This window comes from Xyrauchen texanus, chromosome 45 (assembly GCF_025860055.1).
Source record: "Xyrauchen texanus isolate HMW12.3.18 chromosome 45, RBS_HiC_50CHRs, whole genome shotgun sequence".
Classification (NCBI taxonomy): Eukaryota; Metazoa; Chordata; class Actinopteri; order Cypriniformes; family Catostomidae; genus Xyrauchen; species Xyrauchen texanus.
Window position 1 is genome coordinate 14144355 of NC_068320.1, and position 11362 is coordinate 14155716.

The 11362-nt window shown below is 37.4% G+C and overlaps 1 protein-coding gene across 1 annotated transcript; it reads left to right on the forward strand.

Moving 5' to 3' along the window:
* The first annotated feature begins 990 nt into the window (after positions 1-990).
* slc25a3a (solute carrier family 25 member 3a) lies at positions 991-8920 on the forward strand. Its single transcript, XM_052118906.1, has 8 exons — positions 991-1200; positions 1389-1557; positions 2623-2750; positions 6085-6264; positions 6410-6591; positions 6811-6983; positions 7135-7245; positions 8528-8920. The coding sequence occupies exons 2-8, from the start codon at positions 1422-1424 to the stop codon at positions 8689-8691; spliced, it is 1074 nt and encodes a 357-aa protein (XP_051974866.1). The 5' UTR covers positions 991-1200; positions 1389-1421; the 3' UTR covers positions 8692-8920.
* Positions 8921-11362: the final 2442 nt, after the last annotated feature.

Consider the following 11362-nt stretch of genomic DNA (forward strand, 5'->3'; position numbering starts at 1 on the left):
GAGATCTTGTATTGATGACGGGAGAGTCGAACCACTCCTTCGCAGAGACTTTCAGTGGGCTGAAAGGAATTGTTCACCCAAAAATGAAAATTCTCGTTATTCACTGACCCTGATGCCATCCCAGATGTGTATGACTGTCTTCCCTCTACAGAACACAAATGAAGATTTTTAGGAGTTAGAGCTCTGTCAGGTCCTTATAATGGAAGTACATGTTTGCCAGAACTTTGACCATCCAAAAGTCACATTTAGGTAGAATAAAAGTGATCCATGTGACTCCAGTCGATCAGTGAATGTCTTCTGAAATTAATAGATTTTTTTCCGACCGCATTTCTCCCATGAAGCTGACGGTTCACCACTATCTTTCAGGTTTTAATAATGCGTTGGACAGTTCTTAACCCAATTTCAGTTATTTCAGCAATCTCCTTAATTGTTTTCATTGCTTGATGCAGGACAAAAATGTGCCCCTTCTGAAACTCAGTAACAACTTATCCATGACCATGAGATATGTCTTCCGACATGGTTGTTTAAGAAATGCATGGCATCAGTTAGGGTTAAAATAATTGTTGCCAGCTGAAACATATTAATCACTGCAATAATGATCCAATCATAAGCTCTTAAGTATCTACTTATTTAAATCCAAACAGTGCCTTTTATTATATTTATTTATTTATTATTATTATTTTTGAGCAGGCAGTGTAAGACTTCCTTATTGGGGCATTTTCTCCACTAAGTGTATTGTCTTTAGGAAAGGAGAAAGAGTGATTGTTGGTGGCAGATCTAGACCGAGAGACTGTAAATTCTGTCCTCAGTTTGATCTCGTATAGGTAAGGAGGATATAGCCACGCATGGCCTATACTCAAGTCCAGGAATAGACTGTCTTGTTAATCGCCTTACACTGCCCGCTACCCTGCGTAATAAGCTCTCTTTCTCACGTGTGTGTGTGTGTGTGTGTGTGTGTGACAGTTACAATGTTATAGTGAAACCCAACATTCTAGAATTTAGTAACCGTAGAACACATGCATCACTTACTTGTGTTACAATGTAAATATGCCCAAAAAGCACATCTTTCAAATGTGTCACATCTGAATGTGAACTCGCAGTGTGATGACGTCAGAGAAGGTCAGAATGATTTAGTCTGAGGTCATTAGATGTCTTGAATTCACCTGCCACTAACTGCACCCTGGAGGCAACAACCTACAAGTGAGTGGAACATTTATTTTAACTTGGAATAGTATTTTCTGTAATATCTGAAGCCTGCTAAATGAGAAATGTACATTGTGTTCCTGAGAAATATATGCAAAATCCTGACAGTAAATTTGTAGCCTAAGTTTTGGACAGTGTAAATGCAGAATTACCTGATTTAAATTCTCTCCTTTGTTGTTTCAAAGTTAACCAACCTTACTGGTAAAAAAACAAATAAAATGTATCCAAGCACCTTAATGCAGCTGGCATGGTCGAGTCCTTTCCATACTCCTGTGTTCACCTGTAAACATGTAGATGATCAGAAACCAGAGAGCAGGCAGACAAAACGTCAACTAGCTGCAGCATCTCATGATGGTAAGTTTTAGTTCTAAGCTACACTAGAGTTGGATAGTACATGTTATTGTCACACAAAAACCTCGCTGCAACGTTCTGAGAATGTTAGTTCATGATAGTTACAAAAAATAAAACCTAAAAAGGTTGTTCCCAGAATGTTAGGAGTTAGTTCCCCCAAAAAATATCTAAATGGGAACCATACACTAACGTGAGGGTAACATTCTGTGTTTGCTGGGTACTATCTGTAAGATGCCTTATTTGTAAGTTCTGTAATTATTTACTTATTTAATCAAGATGAATCTCAACATTATTATGGTTATAATTTTGTATTGTGATTTTTTTTTTGTTTGTTAGTTTTTTAGAAAATGTGTTCGTATTTAAAATGCTCAGTGAAATTTCTACTTTTATAGTGTACTGTCAGAATGCTCGTCACAGAGTTAAACCTCCTCCACCAGGATTACACTTGTCTGCCTAATAGACTTTGCCATGTCATTATTACCTGATGTTAATTCCTACACTATTGACAACAGAATAGACACTTTTGGCCCTTTATGACAAAAACGTACAGAATATTCTTGGCATGTGACAGATTGGTCACCAAAACATTGTTTGATAATAGCCCTTTGTGAATCCTCGGATTTATCTTGGCTGTCTGGTGTTCTTGGATGACTACTGGCATAAAACTCATAAACTTAGGTTTACAGGTACAGTTAGTTTCTTCACCTTACAATCATCTGAAGTTTGTTCTATTAAATGTAAAGCTAACATTATAGTCTGTAATGTAAAATGCATTCACTCGAATGGAAGAGTTTGGAATGACACTACATGTCAGAGGTCACCTAAAGTTCAATACGTTAACATTGACACTGAACTCCATCTGATCATCTTGCCGGTGCACATTAGCTAAAACAAATATCAAGTTTTTATTTATTTTTGCCCTTGATGACATGTATTAGGATGGTCTTGTTATTGCACTTATTGAATAAGTAATATAGCAATGGCATATTACATGCAGTATTGATCTTTGTGGTAAACGTTTAAAGAGAATTTTGAGATTGTTGTTGAATTTGTGTTTTCTTCCATCAGATGCAGATGTGAGCTGTGAATATGGGTCAAATAAATTTTACGCCATTTGTGGTTTTGGTGGGGTTTTAAGTTGTGGTCTCACACACACTGCAGTCGTGCCCCTTGACCTCATTAAATGCCGCATCCAGGTTTGTATCACTTGTGTCTGTTTTATTAGTGTAATATAATGTTATAATCATGGAAAAGGTTGTTTTAAATAATGATGTGTGAAATGGTGTTAATGTAGCTATTTCTATAGTACAGGTGAAACTCGAAAAATTAGAATATCGTGCAAAAGTTCATTAATTTCAGTAATTCAACTTAAAAGGTGAAACTAATGTATTATATAGACTCATTACAAGGAAAGTAAGATATTTCAAGCCTTTATTTGATATAATTTTGATGAATATGGCTTACAGCTTATGAAAACCCCAAATTCAGAATCTCAGAAAATTAGAATATTACATGAAATCAATAAAAAAAAAGGATTTTAAATACAGAAATGTCGGCCCTCTGAAAAGTATAATCATGCATATGTACTCAGTACTTGGTTTGGGCCCCTTTTGCATTAATTACTGCCTCAATGCGGCGTGGCATGGATGCTATCAGCCTGTGGCACTGCTGAGGTGTTATGGAAGACCAAGATGCTTCAATAGTGGCCTTCAGCTCTTCTGCATTGTTTGGTCTCATGTCTCTCATCTTTCTCTTAGTAATGCCCCATAGATTCTCTATGGGGTTCAGGTCAGGCGAGTTTGCTGGCCAATCAAGCACAGTAATACCATGGTCATTGAACCAGGTTTTGGTACTTTTGGCAGTGTGGGCAGGTGCCAAGTCCTGCTGGAAAATGAAGTCAGCATCTCCATAAAGCTTGTCTGCTGAAGGAAGCATGAAGTGCTCTAAAATGTCCCGGTAGACGGCTGCGTTGACTCTGGACTTAATGAAGCACAGTGGACCAACACCAGCCGATGACATGGCTCCCCAAACCAACACAGACTGTGGAAACTTCACACTGGACTTCAAGCATCTTGGATTGTGTGCCTCTCCATTCTTCCTCCAGACTCTGGGACCTTGGTTTCCAAATGAGAAGCAAAATTTGCTCTCATCAGAAAAGAGGACTTTGGATCACTGAGCAACAGACCAGTTCTTTTTTTCTTTAGCCCAGGTAAGACGTTTGACATTTGAAGCCCATGTCCAGGACCCGTCTGTGTGTGGTGGCTCTTGATGCAGTAACTCCAGCCTCAGTCCACTCCTTGTGAAGCTCCCCCACACATTTGAATGGCCTTTTCCTGACAATCCTCTCCAGGATACGGTCATCCCTGCTGCTTGTGCACCTTTTTCTTCCACACTTTTCCCTTCCACTTAACTTTCTATTAATGTGCTTTGATACAGCACTTTGAGAACATCCAACTTCTTTTGCAATTACCTTTTGAGGCTTTCCCTCCTTGTGGAGGGTGTCAATGATGGTTTTCTGCACAACTGTCAGGTCAGCAGTCTTCCCCATGATTGTGAATTCAACTGAACCAGACTGAGAGACCATTAAAAGGCTCAGGAACCCTTTGCAGGTGTTTAGCTGATTAGAGTGTGACACTTTGAGCCTACAATACTGAACCTTTTCACAATATTCTAATTTTCTGAGATTCTGAATTTGGGGTTTTCATAAGCTGTAAGCCATAATCATCAAAATTATATCAAATAAAGGCTTGAAATATCTTACTTTGCTTGTAATGAGTCTATATAATATATTAGTTTCACCTTTTAAGTTGAATTACTGAAATTAATGAACTTTTGCACGATATTCTAATTTTTGGGGTTTCACCTGTATATTCATCCCCCATGTCTCAAACTTTGTCTTAAAATATGGACAGATAGTGAATACAATTTTATGGTGTCTCATTAAAGGGACAGTTCACCCAAAAATAAAAAAAACTCTCATCATTTAATCACCCTCATTCCATCCCAGATGTGTCTGACTTTCTTTCTTCTGCAGAGCACAAAGATTTTTAGAAGAATATCTCAGCTCTGTAGATCCATACAATGCAAGTGAATGTTGACCAGAAATTTGACGGTCCAAAAAAGCGCATAAAGGCAACATAAAAGTAATCCATTGGTTTAATCCATGTCCTCTGGAGCGATATGATAGATCTGGGTGAGAAACAGATCAATATTTAGTCTTAAGTCTTTTTTTCTACCAATCTCAACTTTCACTTATACATTCTTCTTCTTTTGTTTTTAGCGATTTGAATTATTTGTGCATATCGCCACCTACTGGGCAGGAAGGAGAATTTATAGTGAAAAAGTACTTGCATGCTTTTTGAGCTACAAAATGTTGGTACCCATTCACTTACATTGTATGGACCTACAGAGCTAAGATATTCTTCTAAAAATCGTCATTTTTGTTCTGCAGAAGCAGGGGCGTGCACAGGGGGATGGCTCGGTGGCCCAAGCCACTGCCCCTTGCCCTCCTGGGCTGTGGTGCCCCTCTGGAGAAAGAAATTATATTTTAAAATATTCATGTTGCAAACGCTTTTTATCCACAGCCTCAAAGCGATGAATACATGATGAATAGTAAAACACTTTCTACATATTATTGTTGATTGTAAACATCCGCTAGTCAACCGTCTTCGGCTGTTGCGACGTGTCTCTTGTTTTGTGGGTTAGCGGAAGGGGAGGGGCACTTGACACTTGGACAGCGGGCCAAAATGCGTCAAAAATGCGTATTAATTACTATTGACATTGGTTGAACAGATCCAAATGCGTTAAAGTGCATTCCTTCATAAGGTGAACATGCAGATCTCAGAGCTAACATCCCTAAAAATGTATACTTTTGTTTCATTTTGTTGTTGTTTAAATAAACTTAAATGTAGACTGTCCAATTACTACAATTGCTGCACAGCTAAATCATAAAGTTATAATATGAATGATAAAGTGAGCCCTTCAACTTTTGCTGAACTAAATATATGAAGCAATTTTACGGTGTATTAAAGTATACTGTACATACATATACAGTATAAACCCTATGTCAGTCCTATAAATGTAAAAAAACTGTGTAGACTGCATAATGTGTTAGAACACAAGGTTTCATATCAGATATCACATTATCCTCTGCATATTGTATATGTTCAAGGTGTGTGTTGAAAACTGTTTATAGTATCACACCTTTGCCAAAAAGAAGATGGGGGGGCTTTCTCTCGATTTGAGCCACTGCCCCTCAAATATCTGTTCACGGCCCTGTGCAGATGATAGAAGTCATACACATCTGGGATGGCATGAGGGTGTGTAAATGATCATTATTTGGTGAACTATCCCTTTAAGATATGCCCTATGGCTCTAAACACATAAACCAAAATAAATGTGAATTTAGCAATAGATTTTAATAGACCATAATTAAATACTTGATAAGTTACTAAATAAATACTGATTACTGTATATAGACAGACTTTGGAACTGGACTTTCACAAATTAAATAATCTTGTTGTCTTCAAGGTGGACCCGGTTAAATACAAGTCCATCTTCAATGGCTTCTCTGTCACCTTGAGAGAGGATGGCATCAGGGGGCTGGGGAAAGGGTGGGCCCCTACATTCATTGGTTATTCCATGCAAGGCCTTTGCAAGTTTGGTTTCTATGAAGTCTTTAAGGCTCTGTACAATGACATGCTTGGAGAGGTACGTGTCTTATTTTTTTAATTAAAATGGGTGCTAATTTGGGGCAGCACACCTTTCCATAACTAACCTAATTATGCAAGTTGACGTATAGCTTTAGTGATAAATCAACTGCTAACTTCTGCTCTTGTTTTGGTCTGGTGAAAAGGAGAACGCTTATCTCTGGAGAACCTCTGTTTACCTGGCTGCTTCTGCAAGTGCTGAATTTTTTGCTGATATTGCGCTGGCCCCTATGGAAGCATGCAAAGTTCGAATCCAGACCCAGCCAGGCTATGCCAACACCCTGAGAGAGTGTGCCCCCAAAATGCATGCTGAGGAAGGGATAAAAGCGTGAGTAGATCATTAATGCAGACCAAGCATCTCTGCTTCTAGAGAGAGGCTTTGAATACAGCAACAATCATTAACCGTATTAACGCCTGTTTTTTGAGCTGTCATTGCTTTTTCATTCTTGAAAATCTCCCTGAATGGCTACAATGCATCTGAGACCCTTTAGAGTATTGGAAATAGTGTGTTGGCAGTTCTCACAGGTCCTTCTTGTTGTCTGTGCAGGTTCTATAAGGGTGTTTATCCCCTGTGGTTGAGGCAGATCCCTTACACCATGATGAAGTTTGCTTGTTTTGAGCGTACTGTGGAGATGCTGTATAAGTACATAGTACCAAAACCCCGCAGCGAGTGCTCCAAACCTGAACAACTAGTAGTGACCTTTGTTGCCGGTTACATTGGTAAGTTAATCTGCAATGTCTATAAAGAAGATAGATTGACTGATTCATTCATTCTTTTTCCATTAAAATTATATTAAATGCTTGAGTGGCCTTTGCAGAATTGTTTTGCAGTCAGTTGACTCTCCAAACCTTGTTGTGTTTCTCTCCCCAGCTGGTGTGTTCTGTGCTGTGGTGTCCCATCCCGCTGACTCTGTGGTGTCTCTACTGAACAATGAGAAAGGCAGTACAGCTGTTCAGGTGCTGAAAAGACTTGGACCTGCTGGTGAGTCACTGCTACACCCATATAAACACACATAACAGTCAACAGTTGTTGACTAACATTTTTTTTTTTTTTATGTGATCATGGTGCCATTTCATCAAGCGTGCAGAAGGATGTAATGCTTTTTATTACCACCAGAGACCGCTGTTTTCTTTACATTTATTCCTGTTACATTACATCATTTAGGGATGAGGTAGTTCACTAATCTTTATCTGTCCCATTCAATTTTGACACATTTATATCATTATTTTTTTTTTGCTTTCAATACAAATTATTAGTAATTGGGGTGTTTAAATATCATGATAGCTATTAGATATTTATTTGAGTTTTAAGCCTGTCAAATATGTTTTGGAGATTTTTGGGTCGTTCACATTACTTAAAATGGGCATTAGATGAAGAGGTACAGGCCTACATTAGGGGTATATATTATGGGACATAAAGGGATAGATTAGAGATGTAGATTAGCTCATAGCAGACTATTAATTGAAATAAGATTAACCCAAGATGTTTTTAAAGATGTCCTGTTTCAGTGGCATTCCCCAAATTAAAGGCTTATAACTCTTATAACTCTTGTTTGGTATTATTTTAAAGAAAACTTCTCAAAATTTGTAATGACATAGATTGTGATAAATTATGGGACTCCTAGCCTAGGAAACTGCTGAAAAACCAAAATAACAATTTTACTTGTTTTTCTGATTGGACATTAGATATCTAATGGTGTAAATATGGTAGCTCCCAAAAACGTTTTGATTATTTGTTATGTGCATATTGTGCTTAGTTTGGATTATCTAATGATCTGTGCATTTTATTACATTGTGTTTGGACTCGTTTTAACAGGAATCCCCTTGTCTAAGTAATGGTATGTGATATTTTATGTGCGGTTCATTCATTTTTTTAAGTTATAAGTGGAAACATGGCTCATAAGCAACACATGTAACATGAATTGCATAGACATCTACTATTTTTGTCTGTGAGTAAAACAATGGCTATTTGAACAGTATAATGTATTACTGATTACAAAAATCTGTACAGTGCATAATTATGAATAAATTATTAAATTTCAAAACACTTGTTCAGTTTTGGTCAAATGCCTTCATGCATTGTAAAGGAAAGCTCCTAAGCTTTAAAACAATACCTATTTTGTGTTGGTCAAGACTGTAGTTATTAATATTTTGATAATTATTTCTCTGCAGGCCAATCCGAGCTTAAATGTTATTGACCTTATCATAATTTTTGTATAGTAAGGGTACACTTTAATTCCCCTTCATTTTTGTCTTTATTACAGGTGTGTGGAAGGGGCTTTTTGCTCGCATCATTATGATTGGCACACTGACAGCCCTTCAGTGGTTCATCTACGACTCAGTGAAGGTGTATTTCCGCCTGCCCCGCCCACCACCCCCAGAGATGCCCGAGTCCCTTAAGAAGAAGATGGGTCTCCTTGACTACTAGACTACTCCCTTAACAACCAGATCCAGAGTTACTAAAGCTTTTTTCCACATGTACCACATGTAATATGCTCCCATAGTTCATGGTTGAAGAACAGAGTTACTTCTCAGTACTGAACACACCATGCATGACACTGTGAATATCACTAGACAGACATGCTGTGAATATCAATAATGTCACTGTATGTCTGTATGAATATTAGAGTAAAATTAATAACCCACTTAATCTGTTGTTCTAGTATGTGTCTCTTAGTGTTTTTATCCCAACAGGTGAATTGTCTTTGCTGTAGTTTGTGTTTTAAACACTAGATGGCACACCCTATTTAAAACTGCTCTATTGGAAATAGAGTATTGGTTATAATATTTTTACTAAAACGTTTATATATATATATATATATATATATATATAGCTAATTAAATATGTAGCTATTTCTGAATAAGTCTTATTTGTAGAATATCTTCAATGCACATTTAATAAGTTTCATATCCACATTGTATTAGAGATAAACTAATACAATCTCACTGTGATGTCACAATGCCCCTGAATTCTCTTCCCTATACCAATCTCATCAGCTTGATATGAGTAACAGGAAAATGGTGCCCTGTGACCTCATACAGAGCACTCAAAGAGAAATCCTATTATAGATACATGGAACAGAAAGGGGTCATTTACTTTGTTTCACAGAGTGACAGATGGAGTGTGCTTATACTTCGATATCTTTGTGAGTGTAATGAGTTAGATAGCGGGACGGGCTGGGCAGGGACCTCATGTGTAAGTGTGTGTATTTAGGGCTAGCCTGGGTCTTTGTGCATAGGTTTGTGTGGACTACTAGAATATCCAGCCAATAAGAGGCAGGCATGCGTCACTCCATTGTTATCATTAGAACCCATTTGGTTTCTCTTGTTAATGTGATTCTCAATGCTGAAGGTAACAGAACTCATGAAGATGAGAAATTCTGAGAAATGGACTGTTTATGCTCCCTACTTTTCTTCTCTCCCATTCCTCAGCTGCTGATGCTGTGGGTCAAAGGTTATGGGGTGTTGAACTGCATTTCATTGTAACCTCTTCACCACCACTGCATCACTCTGTAATGTCTCCAAATGCACATTCACCTCCTTTGAGAATAATGCAGCTTCAGGTCTGCCAAAGTGTGTCAAAAGCACATGCTTTTACACAAGGGTTACTTTATTGGAATTTCACATTGATTTTATATATAAAAAAGCTTTAGTTTATCATAAGAACAGGAAAGAATGAAATAAATAAACCAAACCTGCAGCACGTAACAGACCTTCATATAAATGCAAAATAATGCCCAGCCATTACTGTTAGTCGAGCTTGCTATTTTTACCCCTTTGGTGAACATGTGAGCATAGAGTAATAAAGCGGCTGTTTATAGCCACTCATTCACACAGACTCTATTAAACTGAACGGTAATCAGTGATTAAACCAGTCAGATTTGAATTTGTCAATATGTTATTTTTTTGTAAACTTTTTTTTAAGTAGCAGTGTTTAGAAGAAGCTTTTAATTTGACTGAGATAGAAATCATGATTTGTAAAATCCTTTTTAAGCACTCAGTATCACTTCTCACTTCAAAACCATTTTTATCTCCTCTTTAAAAAAAAAATCAAATTTTGATAAAACTGCAGAAGGGGCTCTCAACAAACACACTGCAATCTGTCATTTGCCAGACAGTTATGAAGATTTATAATGTTATACCCTTGGTGATGACTCCATCTTTAACAGGAGCTTTGCAAAATATACTGTTTGCACACATTTTAATAGGATATAAGCTAAGATGAACAGCAGTGCACAGTTACAAGTGTGTAGAGTGTGGGTACTAACTTCTGTGTGTTAGTGCATGCATGTGCATGCTAATGTCTCTCTCTCTTACACATACACACACACACACACACACACACACACACTTGTTCTACTTTTAGAGGTCATTTTGAAATAGTGTGTTGTGTTCAAGCTAGGTCACATGCATAGCCAGAATGAACTGGCAGCCTCTGTAATGAAATATTTTGTGGGAAAACGTGCAGAGCCCTTTGCTAGAACATTTATGAAAATCTATAACTAGATACCATTAATAAAGAACAAGGCTAATCAAAATGAACCCACTTTCAAATAATAGATACAAATATAAAACATACTAATATGTAAACTTTTGTATATTAAGATCTATATCAGTCTCCTAAATTATTCATCTTTGCTAACTCATAATGATCAGGCCCCACTCTCCTATGTCCTGGAAGTGAATACTAAAAATATATCATGTCCCAGCCATCCTAGTTGTGCTCATGTAGAACAAAGTCTCTATGTGCACCAGTTTTAAGCAGGCCTGTGATTGGCCTTTGGTTGGTTGGGTGGTAGGATTGTGGTCACTGATTGGTGGGAACGTATGAGGCGAACTATAATGAAGTGTTCATGAGGGATGAACCTGTGAAGTAGGAGTTAGTGTTTAGACACCAAATAAGATTATCATCCATGGCAAAGGAAAAATATTTGTCTTTCATTTCTCAGCTGATGTCTGATAACACAGGGATTTTCAAACTTTTTGATGCCAAGGATTTCCAAAGTTTATGATCCCTTTGTGAGGGACCTCCATGTGAGGAAAGTAATAAACATGATATTAAAAAGACATGGCTTTTATATTTTCATTATACTAAATAA